Source organism: Chinchilla lanigera, unplaced genomic scaffold (assembly GCF_000276665.1).
Source record: "Chinchilla lanigera isolate Chin_1 unplaced genomic scaffold, ChiLan1.0 scaffold00156, whole genome shotgun sequence".
NCBI lineage: Eukaryota > Metazoa > Chordata > Mammalia > Rodentia > Chinchillidae > Chinchilla > Chinchilla lanigera.
In genome coordinates this window covers 1,566,395-1,588,669 of record NW_004955557.1, presented here as the reverse complement: position 1 = coordinate 1,588,669, position 22,275 = coordinate 1,566,395, and the positions used below count along the sequence as shown (strand labels likewise).

At 40.8% G+C, this 22,275-nt stretch overlaps 1 protein-coding gene across 1 annotated transcript; it reads right to left on the bottom strand.

The window, feature by feature from the left end:
- Window positions 1–3,870: 3,870 nt before the first annotated feature.
- Pgk1 (phosphoglycerate kinase 1) lies at window positions 3,871–22,136 on the bottom strand. The gene is made up of 11 exons (XM_005412630.2): window positions 21,907–22,136; window positions 16,368–16,418; window positions 13,657–13,812; window positions 13,397–13,541; window positions 9,944–10,047; window positions 9,249–9,368; window positions 7,190–7,304; window positions 6,669–6,848; window positions 5,172–5,349; window positions 4,657–4,755; window positions 3,871–4,327 (listed from the first exon to the last, which is right to left on the bottom strand). The coding sequence occupies exons 1-11, from the start codon at window positions 21,969–21,971 to the stop codon at window positions 4,287–4,289; spliced, it is 1,254 nt and encodes a 417-aa protein (XP_005412687.1). The 5' UTR covers window positions 21,972–22,136; the 3' UTR covers window positions 3,871–4,286.
- Between the last annotated feature and the right edge of the window lie 139 nt (window positions 22,137–22,275).

Genomic DNA, 22,275 nt, shown 5'->3' with positions numbered 1-22,275 from the left:
ATTAAACCACCTAAAATTAAAGACCCAGTCAAGAAATGAGTAAAAGAAATGAACAGATACTTCACAGAGGAAGAAATACAAAAGGTCAACAAATAATGAGAAAATATTCAACACCTCTGGCCACTAGAGAAATGCAAATTAAAACAGTGCTAAGATTCCATCTTACTAGGGGAAGAATGGCAATCATTAAGAAAACAAACAATAACAAATGCTGGCATGGCTGTGGTAAAAAAGGAACCCCCCTGCATTATTGGGAATGCAAATTAATACAGCCCTTATGGAAATCAGTATGAAGATTTCTCAAAGAACTGAAATTAGAAATTCCGTATGACCCAGCTATCCATCTTCAAGGTATCTTCCCCAAAGAGCTTAAGTCATCATACTGCAGTGATATTTCTTTCTTGATTTTTGTCTGATTGGTCTATTTATTTGTGATAATAGTATACTGAGGTCCCCCACTATAATTATGTTGATTTTTTTATCTGATCTTTTATGTCTAATAGTATTTGTTTTAAGAAGTTGGTTTAACCATGGTTTGGTGCACATAGGTTAATAATTGTTACCTTTTCCCATTCAATTTTTCCCTTAACCATTATCCTCCTTTACCTCTTTTCATCAGTTTTGGCTTTAAGCCCACTGTCTGAATATAAGATAGCTATACCTGCTTTTTTTTAGCTCCTATTGCATGGAATATTGTTTCTTGTCCTTTGATTTTTTAGTCTGAGTTTTTTTATTGGTTAAATGTGCTTCTTTTTTGTTTTGTTTTGTTTTTTAAGACAGGGTCTTGATATGTAGTTCAGGACAGCTTTGAACTCAGTTAGACTTGCCACAGCCCTCCTGCCTCACTTTCCAACTGCTGGTATTACCAGCCATGCATTACCATGCCCAGCTAAATGTGTTTCTTGTATGGAACATACTGTTGGATTTTATTTCTTAATCCATTCTGCCAGTCTGTGTCATTTAATTGGGGAATTTGGACCATTTACTTTGACGGTTATTATTGATAAGCATTGACTTATTTGTATTATTGCCTTCTTTTCCTATTGTTCATTCCCTCTCTTTCCCTTCTACTTAACTGCTCACCCTACCTAGTGTATTCATTCTAATGGACTTTTTGTCATTGTTAGCTTCACTGTCTCATTCTAGGGTATCCTGGAGAATTTTTTGGAGTGCGGATTTCATGCTCATGATTTGTTTAGGTGTTCTTTCTCATGAAAGTGTCTAATTTCTCCATCGATTTTGAAAGACAGTTTTGCGGGATGTCAGTGTGAGGTGTAAATTTTCTTGAGCTTAAAGCACTTCACTACAAGCTCTCCTGGTCTTTAAGGTTTGTGTTGATAAGTCTTATTGGTGACCCTTTCCATGGTGCCAGTTATCAGGGACCCCTGAAGTGAGTCCCTAATCTCCTGCCTGGAGTTACAGCACATTGCAGGAAGAGCAAGAAACAAAATAGGGGTGCAGGCAGGGGTCTGGGATGACCAGTTGTTCTTGGGGAACAAAAGGTAATGAGCCACCCAGAACCTTGGTATTTATTCATTGAGGAAAATGATAAATGGATTGACTGGATGTGCTAGACAAGTGGTAAGGCTGAGGGCTTGAAACAGAGGGAACAAGGCATTCTTGTGGAAGGGACAGAACAGCAGATTTAGGTTATGATTAATGAGCAACCTGCAGTTCTGGGAAGGATCTGGAGTCATGCAGGCCTCAGTGGAGATGTTCTCTCCTATCTTAGCCCTACAGTATCACAGCTCATCTATCTCAGCTCAACCATAGCCATTTATAATAAAAGCCACCTGCTTTCATGAAGATGCATACACAGCCTTGGACAGACTAATTAGACTGAAAGCCAATTTAGGTAAGTCATCTCTATACAGCCCACACTGCTTATAAGTAAACACAATCACACTTGGGTCTGCGGTAGGGTGACATGTTGGTCCTCCAAAAAGTCTGCCGTAAGTCTAATGGGTTTTCCTTTAAGTGATTCATTGCTCTTCTCTAACTACTTTTAAGATTCTGTTCTTGTTAGACTTCTAGTATTGTGAATATGATGTATTGCGGAAAGTTTCTTTTCTGATTGTGACTATTCTAGGTTCTGTATGCCTTACTTCTTTAACTTTATTTGGAAAGTTTTCAGCTGTCATTTTGGTAAACAGGTTTTTTATGCCATTTTTGTTATTTTTTTTTTCACTAATTCCTATTAAACTTAGTCTGCATTGTCTAGGAGCAGTTGGATCCATTTTTCATGTTCTCTTGTTGTCAAGATTATCTGTCATTAATTGGTCACTGACAAAAGCCCTGTCTTCTAGTTTTAAAATTTTGTCCTCACATTGGTCACTTCTGCCCATACTTTCAATAATCTCTGCATCATTCTTTTTTTCAGCTTTCCTATCATTAGTATCTTCTTTGAATTTGCTTATGACTTAGATTTTAATTTTTATATCTTTTGTGATCTTGCCAATTGCCTCATTGAACTGCTTTATTATTTCCTGATATCATTTTCAATACTTTGGGTGAGGCTTTTGGTTTCCTCCCGTCATGCCCCATGGATCACCTTCATGGGAGTTGGGAGGTTTTAGGGGCATTTTTTGGCTTGTCTTACCATGCTTCTATTCTTGTTAGTTTCTTCATCTTATGTTGAGGCTTGTGGGTTTATTGTAGTTTAAAGTTTTGTTTCTAGTATGTCCTTTCTCCCATTGGTAGATAGGGAACACAAACAGCCTCTGAGCTGCTGGACTTAATTTCGATAGTCATGGGACCCACTTACTCCCTTCCCTCCCAGGGGTTCTCTTCATCCAGAATCAGGTTGGTTAGTCTTTGCCTCTGCCCCATGCTGAGCTCCCCTGGCTGCTCTCTCCCATGGGGTTGGGGTGTTCCTTCACACAGGTCTGCTATCTCACATGGAAGGGGTCACCATGCTGGGGCTGTTCCCTTGCCTGTCTCTTTAAAAAGCAACAAGTGACCTAAAGGTAAACCCATTAGACTTGGAGAAGTCCTCTTCCATCAGTCACAAAGTCAGGGCTGCCTCAATATCCTTAATTGATTCAAAGCATTTACCATTTCTGATAATTAAAGTTGCATGGCGCCAGATCCAGTGAATAAGGTAGATGAGGACACACGTTTTCAGAAGACTGCCTTTCCACTGGATGATACCTGGCAGCAACATTCACCAAATGTTTTTATCATACCTCATAAAAACATGAGACTTCCAGAACTGCTTCATAATGAGTGACTCTTGGATGAGATTAGTGGCAATGTGTCTTTTACTGTAAAAATTTCTAAAACTTCAACACTCACTGTATATATTGATTACCCCTTACATATGGAAACATTTACACTTCTGGCACATTTTAGAATGAAGCAGTGATAGGTAACATAGAAAAATAGTAGTTTTTAAAAATAGGCTATTATATAACTTAGCTGTGAATATTTATAATCATAAAGAAAACTTCTGATCTAACTATGACAAAGCTGTACTGGGAGAACAGAGGCTGTGACGGGTCATCTTCCATGGTATGAAATTAGTGTTTTCAGAAAAATTAAGAAGCTAACAGAAGCTTACTTAGAAACATAAGAAAATGGCAGAAAAGTGGTCACCTCTGGGGAATGAGAATCACAAATGGGAGGAAGGAGCTACGGCACTTTTTTTGCTTAAAAAGCATTGATTTTTTAAAATTAGGATCATGTCTAATAAAAATTTAAAATAAAGCACATCCATTATAACGTAGGCCTTCGATAAGGAGTAGACATTTACCTAACTGAACCTCCGCACCGCTGCCAACCCGTTTCTTGTAATCAGAAATGCAGATATTTGATACCTTCCTAACACAGACTCAGTCCCCAAGCCTGCTAACAAAGTGTGACGGAAAAAAATCCAGTTTCAATGAACACTTTTATTTTTTATTTAATAGATCGTCACGAACTTTTCCCTCCCTACAACTGGAGTTTCATTTTGTTTCCATGCTGAGTCGTGAACAGTGACAAAGCCAATTAGAATAAGCTACTTCAAACACAGCTCACTTTCTTTTTTTAACAGGCAACTATAGATGCATTCTAGAATGCACAATGATTTAGTCACTAAGAAACTTAAATGGCAACTTGAAGAATGGAGTCAAGTCCAGGGTGCAGTAAACATCAGCTGAGATGTAGTATAAGGGTTACTGATGCTGCGTCCTTTGGCCACCAGCTAAATCTTGATGTGGAGGAAAGTTTGAGCTAATGCCAAGGAGATGCAGAAAATACTATTTTGTCTTAGGGGCTGTGCACAGGAACCAAAAGGCAGGAAAGCACTAAGCACTGCTGAGAGCGTCCACCCCAGGAAGGACTTTACCTGTTTTAGAGAGAACACACAGAGGCAGCATTACTAGAGGGTCCACTGAGCCAAATCTGCCACCCTCTGCCTTGCCAGTAACAAACCACCTCTACTTAACCATGTATATAGCCAGGAGCTGGGCAAATTTTGCAGTTTGGGTCTCTGGTCTACTAAAATGCATATGTAACAAGTTCTTATCTGCCCCTCCCCACCAAAAACCATGTAAGTGCTTTGTTTTTATTTCTTCCACTTGTACTACCCAGCTAATAATGACCGTTAATGACAACTACCCACTGACTTTCTCCATTCCACCCACAAATAAGCCAAAAAGCAAGGAAGAACCTCACCTTCTAGGAGCTCTAAACTGGCACCACCTCCGGTGCTCACATGGCTGACTTTATCCTCTGTGTTCCATTTGGCACAGCAAGTAGCAGTGTCTCCACCCCCTGTTGAATGAAAGCCAGGAAAAAGAGAAAAAGTTAAAATGAAGAACTGGTGCCAAAACAGTAAAGAATCCAAACAGTAACTGATGAACTCCACTTCATCAAAAATCTCCTCCATGAATTATATGCCCCTTTAATTCTCAAAATCTACCCAAAGCTAAGAGACCCAGGAACAGTTAACTATCTCTTCTGCTTTCCACTGATTAGAGTCCTGCCAGCTCACGGAAGTACACTGGTACCTGGGCGCATGAACTTAATTCATTCCACAGTTCTGGAAAAGATGGCCATGTTTGTGTCCGTACAGAAAAGATGGCTGTGGTCATGTTCGTCACCCAATGCAGATGCAAACCACATTGTTTACAAACAAAAGCATTTGTGAACCGAGGTTTACTATATTAGATTTATACAGGAGCCCTTACCTATGATGGTGATGCAGCCCCTGGAAGTGGCTTTCACCACCTCATCCATGAGGGCTTTGGTTCCCCGGGCAAAAGCTTCCCATTCAAATACCCCCACAGGTCCATTCCACACAATCTGCTTAGCACGACCAACAGCCTCAGCATACTTCTTGGTGCTCTCAGGACCACAGTCCAAGCCCTGGGGACAGAATTGAGAGAGAGAATGAGTTACCCAGAAGTTACATAAAGGCACAAATGCCACCTCCACCAGAATGCAAGAACCAAAAAATTACCTTTCAGTCTTTATAAACCTGTTTGTGTCCTGACTCAAAAATTCTGCTTTACAGAAGATCAAATCCAAGTTATTTAATAAAGGCATGCTTCACTACACTATATATGACAGTCAAGAATTAGACCAGTGGTTCTCAGCCTGGACCACTTCTACCTGTCTACAAGGGACATGTGGCAATGTGTAGACATTTTGGGCTGTACAACTTTGGAGAGGAGGTGTACCACTGCCACCTAGTGGCCATGGATGCTCTAAACATCCCAAAATACATCAGCCCTTCATAACAAAACCTGTGATACAGTGTTGAAACTGATAAACACTAAGCTAGACATCAAAATCACCATACAGCATTGTTAAAAAAATTGCTGTAGATATAGCTTAGTGGTAGACCACTTGCTTGGCGTGAGTGAGGACCTGGATTCATAGCCCCAGCACCATGAATGATAGATAACATAGATGAATAGAAGAATGGAATAGAATAGAATAGGATAGGATAGGATAGGATAGGATAGGATAGGATAGGATAGGATAGGATAGGATAGGATAGGATAGACTGGCTGTACTCCTAGGGTTTTTGATTCAGTCAATCTTAAGTAAGGCTCAAGAATTTGCAATTTTAACAAATTCAAAAATGATGCTGCTACTGGGACAATACAATGAACTAAATAATCCCCAAATGCCTAACAAAATAAAAATGACTGAGCAAACTAGGATGCTAACGATACAATTTTATACAGCTATCAAAATAGTATGTGGAGAAAATTATGATCAATTCTTTATATTAGCTTTTAATATATTTTTTCATTGTTTGTAATTAATATATGCCTACAAAATATTTTTATATAGTTTTCTTATACAGGTTTTAAGATAGCAACATAATCCATAGTGGCCCAAACCACATAACTACATAGCACTGTCTCCCATACATAGTAAGTGCTTAACTAAATATGAAACAAATGAAGAAACCAAAAATGGTTCTGCCCTCATAACACTGATGACATCTAATACCACTGCTAACACCATGGGTTCTCCTACAAAAAGTGCCTCGCTGCAACATTTGGAGCCCTCGCTCAGAAAGCACCTATAGAGATTGTTTTAAAATGTTTGTTGGCACTTGCCTACAAGATTAGATCCCCTGCACTGCACAAAGTTTCGTGTGTTGGTTAGACAAATGGATGACACCAAAAGCTTTCTGCTCATTCATACTACCAGCCACCCAAGTGACTCACCATCCATCCAGCAGGTATGCCAGAGGCCACAGTGGCTTGGCCCACCTTGGCATTCTCATCAAACTTGTCAGCAGTGACAAAGTCAACAGGCAAGGTAATCTTCACACCATTCTTCTCAGCTTTGGCCATCAGGTCTTTAACAATCTTGGCTCCCTCTTCATCAAACAGAGAAGTTCCAATCTACACGGGGAGGCCAAGATGATAGAGATCAGCCTCTACTAAGAACATAAGTGCCTCACAAAGCAGACAAGAACCAGATACAATACACAATATAAAGGAATAATGCAAAGATCAAAAAAAAGAGCTTACTAAAATAAATTCAGCCAGGGATACAGCTCAGTGGCACAAGCGCCTGCCTGGCAAGCGCAAGGTCCTGAGTTCGATTCCCAGTACAAAAAATAAAAAAAATTCAAATGGGAAATTTTAGGGTTTACATCAGAATCTGGTTTTGTTTCTAAACTTATATAGCCTACTCTTACCATGAAGAGCTATTGCACATCCACTTGACATTAGTTTCTTACCTCCATGTTGTTGAGCACCTTAAGGAAGGTAAAAGCCATTCCACCACCAATAATCATCTCATTGACTTTGTCCAGCATATTATTGATCAGTTGGATCTTATCTGCAACTTTAGCTCTGGAAGGGAAAGCAAGAATCATCACCGAAAGAACTGACTACTGATAATACTAGTGATAATAACACAGAGCCTGAGGTTTTATACTAAGACAGAGAAGAAAGGAATGTCCCAAAGTAACAAAAGGGGTACTTAACTTTGCCCTGTTTCTCCAACCCAAAAAGCCAAACCATTTCAAAGAAGTTATTTCCATATGTGGCTCCAGATCAAGAAGGGCTTACAAAAAAACCTACACTTGGGATAGAGGTATAGCTCTGTAACAGAGCACTAGCCTAGCATGCATGAGATCCAGGTTTCAATCCTAAGAGTGAGAGGGAAATGGAAAGGGAGAGGAAGACACAGAGGGGGAAAGGGGAAAAAGGGAGGGAAGGAAGGAAAAGAAAAGAGAAAATAATCTGGTTTAAAGAAACTATGGGTTTGAAACTGTTCTTTTTTTTTTTTGAGACAGGGTCTCGCTGTGCAGTTCAGGCTGGCCTTGAGCTCACTTTGTAGCCCAGGCTGGTCTCAAACTTGCAACGATCCTCCTGCCTCAGCCTTCTGAGTGCTGGGATTACAGGCATGCACCACCATGCCTGGCTGAAACTGTTCTTTTTTATACCCCTTCCAAATTCACAGGATCCAGATTGCCAGTTATGCCTGAGCAAGATTACTAATTTTGAGGTCCCTGAGCACACTCAGAACTGTCCTAATCTTGAAGCAGGGATAACACTGTACAACAAATAGAGAATAATAAACACTGAACAAAAAATAAGATATTTCTAGTCTAAATTCATATGCTCAGTTGCTAGCACATTTGCTTCATGGCATTTCTCTCTTAAACAATCCAGTGTCTCTACGGGACACTTACTGTGTACCAAGCACTGTTCTAGGTCTCTGAAAAACATCAGTGGGCAATACAAAGATCCCTACTCTTTCAGAGCTTGTTTTCTAATAGAGGAAAATAAGATAATAAATGCCCATACCCCTTCACCTCCCTGTGAGACCAATCCTATGACAGGATCTATGTCACAGAGGTAAGAACGCACAGTGGTGTGGGGGTATAGATGGCAAGACTAGTTTACATGTAAACATTGGTCACCACCAAGGATAAAATGAATCACTTAAGTGTCTGCTATCTGGATAGCAGGAAGCTGTCGTATCCAAGCAGTCTCTGCTCATTGTCCCTACTTTATCACCTAAAATTTATCTTCCTCTTAACCCTCAATTCTGAAACTTTTCACCAAAGCATTAGAGTATCACCATCTCCAGGCTGCCTTTCCCCACAGGAGAAAATATAAAAGAGGTATGTGATATGGAGAAATGAAATGTAAGCAATACAAAAATATATTAAACACATAGGTGGGTGTTTTCATAGTTATTCCCTAACAAGTAGTATGTAAGAGCTTCAAATTACAAAGTTTCAAAACTGTAAGACGCACCCCTTTGGTAGATCTTTCCCCATTCTTCCCCCCAGAACCATCTCCTACCCTTCTCCCCCAGACCTATACAATAAGGCTGATCTACGTGGACCACAAGGGAACCCACTGCCTTCCAGCTTCCAGTAGAGTTATAGGCACCTGGTGGGGGAGGGGACATTTTGCGATGGAAAGGAGATCACAGTATTTACTTCCCTCGTTCCCTCACTACCAGATAACCGTCCTTATGTCCCTTGACCAAAGACTGCAATCTCCATGGCCAGCCGTCTCCTCACAGCTATCCTTTCTGGATTCCTTCCTTTGTCCATTAGGCCTAGGGATGTTGATGGCTATTACTAGCTCTGTATTAGTGTGCCTTCCTTCCTGTTTTCTCTAAACCCTACCATCACCTCTATAGTTGGTTCCTTTATTGAATTCTCGAGTACCCAGTGTGATTGTGCTAGCTGAAAATAAGCCACCCAAGTTATGCCCTGTTTAAACAATGACCAGGCAAACACTATTTAAACAATGACCCAAGAGTTTTCTTTATACCCGCCCAAGATGGCCAGGAAGGGTCGCTCTGGGTTCTCCAAGGCCTTAGCAAAGTAGTTCAGCTCCTTCTTCATCAGAAATCCTCCAGCCTTCTGTGGCAGATTGACTCCCACCATAGAGCTAGAAAAGACCAAAGAAATTCAAAGTCTAGTCAAACCCTACCATTTTTCCTAGTCTTTATTATTAAAAAGCTTTCATCACTTCTGAGGCTCCAAAGACCATAATTTTCATCTTTACACTGTAATTTAAAAAAACATTAAAGGATAAGATACAGTTTTTGACTAATAGTGCAGGATCGGGGCAAAGTTTAAAAATAATGAGCGTAAGTATAATTTAAGATGCCAAATTAATAATCTTCAGCAGGCCAAGGGCTCAGTCACAGTAAGTAATCAGTTAGTTCATGAAGCATAAGAGCTCATAACATTCCCAAAGGGAGAGTCTGTACAAAATATCCAATGTTAGAGCAGCTTCTTCTCGAAGCACCACAAAAAGCTCTAACATTCCCAACTTTTTTTTAATCTTTATTTCCTCTTTGGATCAGGCATACTCAACAAAAGCCACAATGGCAGATTCAATTAGAGACAAAAGCAAAAAAGGAACACAGTATAACAGAAATCTCCAAGAGTAACCCAAAACTTGGGCTGCTTGGGTGAACAAACTGCTCTCAGCCCAGTATCCAGCAAGGCCCTTGGTACCTGTGGGCTCGGTGTGCGGTGCCGAACGCGTCATTGACATAGACATCCCCCAGCTTGGAAAGCGAAGCTCGGAAAGCTTCTATTTTGGCTGGCTCAGCTTTAATCTGCAGAGATGAATAAAACACACAAGTCCAACACAGGAAATGTTGATGGCTCCAAAGACAACTGTAAAAATACCTCATATGACCAAGAGTCTTCTTGAACATCTCCAAAGAACCTGTGTTGGTGGGACAGCAATTTTTTACAACTAGCAACAAGATGTGTTCTTTCCCTCAAGGATTCCAAGTCCTTTGGTCATTTCTGAATGTTTCTGTGCTCGCTTTCCTTCTGTTAAAGTTCAAAGCCTAATATTCCTAAACCAGGGCTGAATCTCTAATCACGTGAGGTTACTATTGTCCCATTGGCCTTTCCTCAACCAGTAGGTCAAGATTCCCATTATCCTTCCCCCTTTCCTTATTCTGACTTATTTTCTCATTTTAACATATTCTCCTTATAAAAGTTAGTATTATACTTGACTCAAGCTGCTGGCTGTCAAGCCTTTCTACAAAGAGGCCCTCACATATATTCTTCATGAAAGCAACAAGGGCAAGCTGGGACAGAAGGCACGTGAGAATATGACAAGAGAAAAGTACCCCCGAAACCTATCTGTTACAGAGGAGGTATTTTAACTTCCCTGGAAGTTACGCATCTGAAAAAGAAAGAAATACCCTCCTACAAAGAGAGTGGGGAAACAGTGCAAATGAAACACAGGGTTGTGAGATGGCAGCTCACTGTCTTAGGATCCCTCAGTTAGAAAAAGTAGTATGGCAGGACGAACAAGTTAAAGAGTCTCTGGGTCTCTGGCAGGTGACTAAGCAAAGATGGACAGGAAATGGTGCAGAAGAATACACAGCACAGAATACATGTTCATTTCAGTCACTGTCCATTCCCATCTTTTGTATCAAGGAGGTGAACGAGTCTGCCACAGAGAAGTTTTCTTCTCATGATCCAAAGAACTGCAGAGGCACAAATGCTGAAAATAAGGGCCATGGGTTCCCCCTAATCTCTCTACGATGGAAAAATCATTTGCAACTGATGAGTAGAAGATGACAATATATTAATAATTCTACCCAAACATCAGGAGACCTGAGTTCACTGTATAACCATTGAGAAGCTGCTCTCTGTCCTTGAAATTTTCCCATCTGCCAAAAAGGCATGATAACCACTCTATTTAAGAATTGTGAAGCCGGGCATTGTAGCGCACGCCTGTAATCCAAGCACTTGGCAGGCTAGGGCAAGAGGATTGCTGCAAGTTCAAGGCCAGCCTAGACTACATAGTAAGTTCAAGGCCAACCTGCACTACAAAGCAAGGCCCTGTCTCAAAAATCAAAAACAAACAAACCAAAAAAAAAAAAAAAATTATGCTAAGTGTGATGATACATACCTAGAATCCCAGAACTCTCACAATCTGAGACAGGAGGATCAACCCAAGTTTGAGGCCAGCCTGGACTACATAGTGACTTTAAGGCCAGCAGGGACTATAGATTGAGACCCTGCTCTAAAAAAAAATAAAATAAAATAAAATTTAAGGAAAAACAGGGTAAATTGAAAGCTCATTAGGAAAAGGTCCCATACAAACAATAATCATCAGAACTCACTTTTTATCTGCCAATAACTAGAAGGAAGACAACATTCATTCTGAAAGATCGATGTAGACACACTGGGTAAAATAAGAATTGTAGGGTTGGAGATGTAGCTCAGTGCTACAGCACCTTCCTAGCATGTGAGAGGCCCTGGATTCAATCCCTAGGAGCTAAATAAATAGATTTCAATGGAATAAAACTTATGTGTTCACTTTGTTTTTGTATCCAGTTTGAACTTATGATGAGCTCCTGAAATTTCAAGCACTGAAAGTTATTAGATACTAAATGTCAAGTGATTAACTAAAAAAGTCAGATTAGCATAGTTCATCTTCCTGAATAAAATGTTTTACATCAACTTTCTCATTAACTCCTGCCATCTCTATGCCCTTAAGAGTTTGTGCACTTGAGTTTCAGTTTAAAAGGGCACCAAATTTTAGATCAGCATTTGATTTCTACTACTGTAGCGAGATCATGCCAAAGGCAAGATAAGGCAAAGACCAGGGCCTGAGCTGCTAAGAAAAGAAACTGCTTGAAAGCAAGCACTCTGGATGACCTTAAGAAATGTCAGAAGTCAAAAGAGGACTGAGATACCATCCTTGGGGCATCTTGTTCTCACAGGCACTAAAGGCAAGAGTGGAAAGTACTAAAAAGTGCCTTCAGTTTACCTTCTGGCCAATTGGCAAGTTCAAAATCATGCTCAAAGAGCCAGTTTCAATAACCGAATTCTGCCTGTCTAGTCACAGTAGTTGTTCTCGTGGGCTAACTATGGCTGCTTTTGCATGACTGGCAGAGCCGAGTAAATCCGACGGACACTATATGCAGTTATAACCAACTATATGACCCCCAAAGCCTAAAACTTTTACTCTCTGGACCTTTAGAAAAAAAGCTTTCTCCCTCCCTTCCTTCCTTTTCTTTTCTTCTCCTTTCCACTCTATTCCTTTCCCTTTCCTTTCTTTTCTTTCTTTCATGTGTGTGGCACTGAGTATCAAATCCAGGGTTTTTGCATGGAGCTATATCCCCAGTCCTTTCTTATGTCTTATTTTGAGACATGTCTTGCTAAGTCACTAAGTTGCCCAGGCTGGACTAGAATTTGGGATCCTCCTGCATCAGCCTCCTGGAGTTCTGCGATTACAGGCACACACCACCATGCCCTGAGAAGATTTCCAATCTAGTGGACTGAGCTATAAAGCATAGCACTAACTTTAACCAAATGATTGCGTTTCTGAAACTTAGTTTCTTTTATTGTTTGAGACAGTTTATGAAGTGGCGATGATACCCATACCTCCTAAGACTTTTAAAGGAAAATGGTTTATAATTTTTTTTTTTGGCTTATAAGTCTCAAGAAAATATTTTAAATCTGAAGTAATATCACCATATCTGAACACTCTCTTTTTTTTTTTCTTTTTGGTTTTTTGAGACAGGGTCTGGCTGTATAATTCAGGCTGCCCCTGAACTCACTATGTAGCCCATGCTGGCCTCGAACTTGCAGCAATCCTCCTGCCTCAGCCTCCTGAGTGCTGGGCGTGTGCCACCACGCCCAGCTACTGAACACTCTTATACTGCAACAGTGTTCACAGATTTTTCAAAGGTATTTCAAAATCATTTGAGCATGAAGTGCACTTCTGGGATGCTATTCTATTCCTTGACCCAAGTGATGGTTACAAAGTGTATTTACTTTGTAATATATTAAGCTGTACATTTGTGCATTTTTATGTGTCTATTTCAATAAAAAAAGTGTCTAAGGAAAAATAAACATGAGCTTCCTGTGTTCTTCAATCAGACTCTTCCAGATTGAGGCACTCACACTCAACACCAAAATCACAAGTCATACCTTGTTCCCAGAGGCATCTTTTCCCTTCCCCTCCTCCTCCACATGAAAGCGGAGGTTCTCCAGCAGGATGACAGACCCAACTGATGGGTCGGCGCAGGCTTTCTCTACTTCTGGGCCTACACAGTCCTTCAAGAACAGAACATCCCTGGGGGCAGCAAGAGATGAAAACAGTTCAATGTCTAAAAATCAAGAACCAATAACAATATGCCTCGCAACCTGTCCTCCCACTCAATCCACCAGCACCAAAGCCCGGCACTTACTTGCCCAGCAGAGATTTGAGTTCTACAGCAACCGGCTGTAAGGAGTACTTGTCGGGCATTGGGACACCATCAGGCCGGCCCAGATGGCTCATAAGGACAACTGATTTGGCTCCATTGTCCAAGCAGAACTTGATGCTTGGGACAGCAGCCTTGATTCTGCAAAAGAAAAGGGGAGAAGAAAGAAAAAGATGTAGAGAAGGAAGGAGGGAGAGAGGAAGGAAACAGCAAGCAGAGCAAAGTTATGCCTAGGAATTGATAAGATTTTAGTCACGACTTCACAAAACAAAAGGCCTCTTTTTTTAAAGCCTCTTTTCTTCTCCAAGTTCTTTCAAATCTGCTGTCAGCAACTCAGCAGTTGTTCTCAGGTTTGTGTTAAGGGAAAGAAGTTAAATATGACACTAACCTTTCACCTAAGATTATAATCTCATCATAACTTGCCCCTTGTGCAGAAAAGAAGTATAGCAAGCCTGACACTGCTGTCTATAGGAGAACCTGCTTAGAAGGTTGGCCTTTGGCTGGTGTTTAAGTTCGCTTTCAGTGGGTTCCCTCAGCCATCCACCTGACAAAGGGTGTTCACTATTCCTAAACTAAGTACGCAAACAAGGTCATTTATGTTGGAACATGTGCTGCCCTCTAGAAGCCCGAAATTTGGGTAGTTACTAGGTAGAGGGTACCTGTATGACCAGCTTCCCTAGGTACATAGCCAAAGGAAACAAAGCCAGCAGACAAAACATACTTGCATACCCATGTTTGCTGCAACAACGGAGAGATAAAGAAAATATGGCATATATCCAAAATTTAGTATTATTCAGCAATAAAGAATGAAATCTCGTCACTTATATACTATCTGTTCTCTCTCATATGGAGAAACTAAAAGAAATTCAACCTGAAAGTAGAATAGTGATTACCAGGAATGGGGGAGGGGGAGTTGGATATGATGAATGCATGCTATATGCATGTATAGAAATATCACACAATCTCATTAATATGTACAATTAATATCTATTAAAGACAGATTTTAAAATCTTAGGACTAAACAGAAACACTACATACAATTTCTACATTTTTACTGTGGAAAAAGGAATATACTCAGATCCCCACTGGAAGCCTGTCGTAGATGCTTCTCTGTTCTTTATTCATGACAAGTAAATTTCTAATCTGTCTGCATGTTGCAGAATAACACAAATCAAGACGGTTTGAAGTGTCCATGTACAAATATCTTGCCACTATAATATAGCAGGGATGTTCTTGACAAAATGCCAGACCCTATTCTGGGACTAATATCTAAAACTGTGTGGAGTCCACATCTACAATATAAAAAATGGTACCTTAGTCATGTATGCCTATTGAATTCTAGAAACGAGACTAATACAAGTTGAGATGTGCTATATAAGTGTAATCTATATGCTGGAAGCCTGGCACGGTGGTGCACACCTGTAATTCCAGCATTCTGAGAGGCTGGAGCAGGAGGATCCCAAGTTTGAGCCCAGCCTAAACAACTTAGTGACTTTATCTCAGTAGACAGGCCCAGGGATCAATCCCCAGTACCACACACACACACACACACACACAAAAAAAAAAAAAAAAAAAAAACCTGGATCTTGAGGAGTCAGAACAAAAATTAGATATGCCTTTAATTAACTTCTTTACTGATATTAAAATAATTATTTCAGATATAAAATTAAATAAAATATGGCTCATATTACATTTCTAATAGACAACACTGGCCTAGATGGTTAGGAAGTACCTTTCTAGCTCATATCTTTCATTTAAAATAAAAACCTAGTCAGAAGCAAAAGTACTATCCCTTAAAATTTCTGCTTCTGAATCTAGGATGCAAGGTATTAACATAGCTAAATGCACTGAAAATGACTTTTTTTCAGTCTTTGCTGTTTTTTAAAAGGAAAAACAAATTAAAAAAAAAAAAATCAAAATTCTTGAAAGCTACCTTTATCTGAAACATCTGGAATAGTCTTGTAAAACTACAAGTAAGCTTATAGATTGAATAGTAATCTATCCTAGTGTGGTAGAGGAGGGAAAATTTCAGTACCATCATTTCTTCATTGGTGTTGGATTAAATCTCTTGAAATGTATTTCTATCCCACAATTTAAGATTCAATAAAAGTTTGTTTCATTTAAAAAATTAAAACTACATGGAAGCTTAATAATAGATATTAAAATTCTTATCTTCCTTAGTTCTTCATTTTCCAAGAGAATCAACCTAAAAGTTTGATATTCTGTAAAAAAGGAGTAACTTCAAGTTCAAATTTAAAAATGGAGGTACTTCTTTCTTAGGATGATTTTTTCTATTTGTATTTTCTCATAAATTAAGAATGTTTAAATTCCTACAACCTCATAACAAAGTAGATCAGAGGGTCAGTGAGTAAAAAGCTAAAATCGTATGGCTTAAGTTGCTATAGTTCTACAGTATGAAAGGAAAACCATTTATCCTGTGTATTCATACCCACACATCTTTTCCTTTTTCTTTTTTCTCTTTTGGGACAGGTTCCCATTATGTAGTAAAAGCCGGCCTTGAACTCACTGTGTAACCCAGGCTGGCTTCAAACTCACAGCAGTCCTCCTGCCTGATCCTCCTGCCTCAGCCTCCTGAGTGCTTGGATTACAGGCGTGCACCACCATGCTTGGCTAAACCCACACATCTTAAAGCATCTGGGCATCTTAAAGCCAGCCCCGATTTACCAGGACCTTACCTTTGGTTGTTGGTTATCTGGTTGTTCTTCATAGGAACATTGAAATCCACTCTTAAAAAAAAAAAAAGAAGTTTCAGTTTCAGGTTCATGATCAACTTATTGTTCCCTAAAAGATTACAAAAAGTACTTATATGAAACCAGTTAAATGAGCTGAAAGTTCAAATTTCACCTTAAAAATTATCAGTGGTGTTAAAAGTCAAGATAGTAGTTAGCCCTGGGGAAGGGGTGGAAGCAGTGACTGGGATAGAACCAGAAGGGGCTTCTGATAATATTCCATTACCTCTTGATCTGAGCCTACAAATGTGCTTGTTTGGTGATAATTTTTTGATCTTACGATTAGTGCCCTTTTAGACATGTATCTCATATTTTAAAAAGAAATTTTAAAATATAAAACCTTACTTAAATTACAGGAACTACACCTGAAGACTGGGGAAGGTAAAACCAGTTCTACCTAAAATTATTTCTATCAGAGCCTGGCATGGACAGTACCTGAGTAGCAGCCTGAGGGCAACAACGAATGCATCTTGATTCTGATTCTTTAGATACTATTTCTAGGTCCTTGTGAAACTAACAACACTCAAAAGAAAAAAAAAATAATTGGAAAAATAAACCACGTCAAGAGATCATTCTTTTTAAAGAAAGCCTGTGACTGAAGTCTAGAAAGAAGCCTAGAGTCACCAGTACCAAGGTCACACAGCAATACGTAGACAATGTAAGTAAAACAACTTCTTTCAAACAGCTTGAGAGGAGCAGGTAAGACATATGCAGTTAGATGCCAATTAATCAAGAAGGTACAAGCTAATATCGTACTTCAGTCCTTCCCTTCTTACCTAATAGATTACAATACTTTCCCTCACCCCATCTTCCAGTACTGGAGATTGAACTCAGGGACTTGGCACTGAGCTATATCTGCAACCTTTTCTCTTTTGAGACAGTCTCTCACTAAATCACTGACTTTCCCAGGCTTGGCTTGAACTTGTGATCCTGCCTCAGCCTCCCAGATTGCTACAGATTATGGGCATGCATCTATAATGCCTGGCTGCTTTACCATTTTTAAAAACTAAGTCTTCTGAAGTCCATGGCACCCCAGCCTACATCAATATATCTGAAGCAATGATGTGCGACTGCTATTTTTAAGGTCTAAATTTTGTCTGCCAAGATCATCCTTTTTTTTGGCCAATATCATTTTAAGTGACTTTTTTTTTTATCTATATAGTGTGGATGACAGTATCTCACAGAAGACAACTTAGCACTTTGTAAACTGCTTCAAAGAGTATCTGGCACGAAGTGTTATAAAAATGTTGCTATTATTACATGTTATTTATTGCTTCTCTAATCTGTAATTCTGTGATTTGAAAGACAGATCAACCATTACTAAAAATAGCTAGCACTACTCACTTAAGGTACTAATTACAGGAAATATGACCTAATCAAAAAGACCACTGTTGTCCTAGATCAGAAAACTCTTCCCCTCTGCCTTCCACACTACCCCTTTCCCTCTATAGCTGACAGCTGGCAGATAGTTACAAAATCAATACAGACCTACTAAAAGGACCACTAAATCCCTATATGGCCTAGGCCTGAGCCCCAATCTACCTCAGTGGAGAGTAGCTTTTGCAAAGGTGGATTGGTGAAAACAGTTTTATAGTCAAACATTTTTAAAGGAAGTCTTCAAAATTAAAAGCAGTATGATTCTAAGAAATACATTCGACTTGGTTTCAAGGCACTTGATTCTAAGAACCTTTTTTAAATGTCTTGAACAAGGACCTTTGCCAGCTGTAAAGTACACTCCAAAGAGGATAGAGTATCCCCTTACCATGGCTCATGCTCTCCCATGCAGCCTCCCAGAAAAGCTCATGGTCAAAGGCTAATGCCATAAGGGGGAGCACAAGCCACTCCTTGCAGTGCAGTGCTAGTACCTCACAGGAAGGAACGTCTTTAGGCCAAAACACCCCAAAATCTGTTTCATCTATCTAATTTACCATGGCACCAGCTTACTGACAAAAGTTGAGTTGTTCTCTCTCCTCATTGCTCTCTGTATTACCTCTCCTCTCCATCCCCCACTCCCAACAGCTCTGCCTGTGGCTTCTTCTCTGAAGATTCCAACACAGGAACTGTTCTTTCCTCCACATTCTACATGTTGCAATTAAGGAAAATTTCCACCCTTTGCTTTTTCACTTCCCCGTAACATTCCTAAGCTTTGTGTCAGGCGCAAGTTCAGGTATTATCAAACACACCTCAGGATGGCTAAAATAAAAAAAACCAAAACACCACCAAAGCTGGTGAGGATGCAGAGAAACCGAACACACATACACTACTGGTAGGAATGTGAAATGGTGCAGCAGCTTTGGAAAACAAGCTAGAGACCCCTGAAAATGTTAAATATGAGTCAGGAGTACAGCTAAGTGGTAAAGCAGTTGCCCAGCATGCACAAGTCTCTGAATTCAATCCCTAACATGCCAGGGGGATGGATGAGAGTATTAAATATCCAACAATCCTACTCCTAGCTGTTCATTCAAGAGAAACTGCAGCCGATGTCCATATCAAGACTTGTACAAGAATGTTCACAGCAGCTTCATTTGTAACAGCCCCAAACTCGAAACAACCCAAATGTCCTAAGATGGATGGTTAAACTATGATATACCCATACCATGGAAAACTACTCAACAATATAACAGAATGTACAGTTGATACAGGTGACAGCTTGGATAAATTTTCGGAGATTATGTTAAGTGTAAAGACAATTCAAAAAAATTACATACTGTGTGGTCTACTCTATACAATATTTTTGAAATGACCAATGTTAGAAACAGAGGACAGATCAGTAATTACCAGGAGTTAGGAATAGTATAGTGTGACTAGAAAGGCCAGGATGAGGGAGATCTGAGTGGTGAATAAACAGTTCTCCATCTTGATTATGGTGTTGTTTATACAGATCTACACATGTAATAAGCTGGCATAGAACTATATATATTTTAAACCAATGTCAATTACCTACAATTTACACCAAGTGTATTGTAAGATGTAGCCATTGGGAGAAAGTCAGTGAACATAAAGGCCTTTCTGTATAATCTCTGCAAGTTATAACAATAATTATTTCAAAATAAAACTTTAAAAAATATTGACTTGGTTGGAATAAGAATACCAAATCTTTATTATTTGAAATCTCAGGACTATAGTTCCAATTCCATTAAAACTTCTCAAAGAAACCGTGCACATCATTGCTTTTACTGTCCCGGCCTAGAAAACTGGGATATTATGGCCGTCTCAGAAGCTTGTTTCCTCTGCTCGCAGCTTTTTTGCCTCTTTCCACTGAATCAGGGCTGTTGTTTAACAAGTTACAAGTTAGAAAAAAACCAGTGAAGTTTAAAAAGAACAGGTAGGAACATGGAAAAGGGAAGTGCTTTACAAGCAACCAAAGGATGACTCGCAACCTGTAAGAAAAAAAAAGGAAATGACATTGCAAAAATAAGCAGGAAACTTACTCAAAAGGGTTGTAAAGAAACAAACCCTAAAAAAAAAAAACCTGAGGTGGAACCTGGTACTTAACTAGTCAAAGGTTTTCGACTATCTAAAGTACCCCCTCCAAAATCAATTAATTTCCCTTGGCAATTCAACCTAAGGGACTAGATAAGTCAGCAAACACCAGAGTTCCCTTCTCAGGACAGAGGGAGAGGCAAGCAGCCACTCACTGCTCAGGAGGCCCCATTTCTGAAATACTGCCAGCAACCACCACATACAGGCACTGAAGCAAAAAGGCATTGAGCTGACTGTGCATGGCTGCCTAGGCTCCTCTAAAAAAGCAGTACTACAGTGGAGTATGCCCAAGGGATACATTAATAATCAAGGAACAAAGTAACTTTCTGTCCTAGGCCTAAACCAGTACAATGTATCCACATCAAAAGGGGATATGGTGGTCCAGGCCTGGAATCCCAGCACTGGGGAGGGGGAGGCAGAAAGACGTTGTGAGTTCAAGACCAGCCTGGGCAACAAAGTGAGCTCAAGGCCAGCCTGAACTGCATAGTGAGATCCTGCCTCAAAAAGACAAGAAAAAGAAAAAACCCTACTTATCAATCAACCACTTCCCAAAGGGTCAAGGGTGCACAAGACAATCGACACAAACCCTTACGGCCTTTCAAAAACACTTCTCTGCCAGGCATGGTAGCACACCCCCATAATCCCAGCACTCCGGTAGGCTGAGGGAGGAGAATCACAAGTTCCACCCCAACATGGCTAACTTGTCAAAATAAAAAATAAAAAAGGCTGGAAATATAGCTCAGTGGAAAGGCCCTGGGTTTAATCCCCAATTAAAAAAAAGAAAAAACTCTTGGACTGCTCAAGGTTAAATCCATCCGTTATGTACGTAACAATGTCCTGCACGTTACTCTTGTTATGCACAAATGTACTAAACATTACAAAAAGGATAAAGTACAAGTTTTGTACACCATGCTAGTAATGATGGCAGAGATGGCAGAAGCCATGTTAAACGACCAGAGATCCACATGTGCGGGAGAACACCAACTACATAGGGAGACTACCTCAATTCTAATATTCTACTTCCATAGCCTTATATGGGGTTGAGGTTGGAGGACCTCAAAGTGTGAGCAGATACACACCTGCTCTATCATTACCCAGCATGTGCCACAACCCTGATGCAACCCCTGGAATCCAAGGCCTCTGTGGGGCAACCAACGGAGGCCTATTACATGAGCTCCGCAGGGCCCCATCCAGTGCATCCCAGCCTCCTACCCCCAATTCTTAATGGGGTTTTAATCTTTAACGTTTAAAGCAACATCCTCTGGGAAAGGTAACATTTTGTGCAGGGACATCGCATTGTTTTTTTTTTTCTTTTATTGGTGCATGTTTGCGATACATAATTCATATATTCATCAAGGACATTTTGGGGGGTTGGGGGGTTGAGACAGATTCTCGCTCTGTAGCCCAGGCTGGCCTCGAACTCACTATGTAGCCAGGCTGGCCTCAAACCCGTGGCGATCCTCTGGCCTCAGCCTCCCTAGTGCTGAGATTACAGGTGTGTGCTGGGATTACAGGCGTGCGCCACCACGCCCGGCATAGCAAGGACCTTTAAAACGTGGGCCTTTTCTCGTTTGGCTGGCCGAGGGCGATGGAGAAGAAATTAGCCCAATGACCTTTCAAGGTCCCTTACTTAGGCCTAGAGATTTGCGGGATAAGCATTAGGTCCCAACTTACTAACTGGGAGCTGGAGATGATGAAATTGCATTTTGGGAATAGGAAAGAGGGCAAAATGGATCCCAGCAATCTGAGCCCTTTCTTCAGCAATCTGATCCACTCCCAAAATTTGGTGACCACATGGGCTGGAAAAAATGCGATTAGGAACCATCAATCCCAGGCACAGCCTCCAGCCCACCGGACGGCAGCGTCACCCAGCAAGCTTAGGACCCCTGCAACCCAGCTGAAAGTTAAAAGCAACTCTGGGCAGACAAAATAGCAACTCAGCCCGGGCTGGAGAGGCCTGCGGCAGAGCCCCGAGAGCGCGCGGGCAGAAGCGGATAATTACCTCATAACGACTCGCTTCCCCTTCACTTCCAGCTTGTCCAGAGTCAGCTTGTTAGAAAGCGACATTTTGGTAACAGAGCGGAGGCGAGAAGCCGGGAACTCAGACAGAGGGTGACGACGCGTCTGCAGAGCGATGGGGACGCGTGCGGAATGCCGAGCACCGCGCAGGCCGGGAGGGAGCTCTCACCGCCCGGGCCGCCCTGCCTATCGCACCGCCCCTTCCCGGCCGGGGCTCAGGGCGCGCCTAGCACAGCCGCTGCTATTGGCCGACTCCCGCAGGGGCTGGCGAGCTGCAATTGCTCCGAGGCTCTGTCCATCTGCGAAGCTACTGTGGTGGGACGTGCAGGTTCCTCTTGTCACGTTCCGCACG

Coding starts and splice junctions, on each gene's coding strand:
- Pgk1 (XM_005412630.2), bottom strand. CDS start 21,971: ATGTCGCTTTCTAACAAGCTGACTCTGGACAAGCTGGAAGTGAAGGGG. Junction 13,542..13,656: donor CTCAAATCTCTGCTGGGCAA/GTAAGTGCCGGG, acceptor TGCTGCCCCCAG/GGATGTTCTGTTCTTGAAGG. Junction 9,369..9,943: donor ACCGCACACCGAGCCCACAG/GTACCAAGGGCC, acceptor GGTCTTTTCTAG/CTCTATGGTGGGAGTCAATC.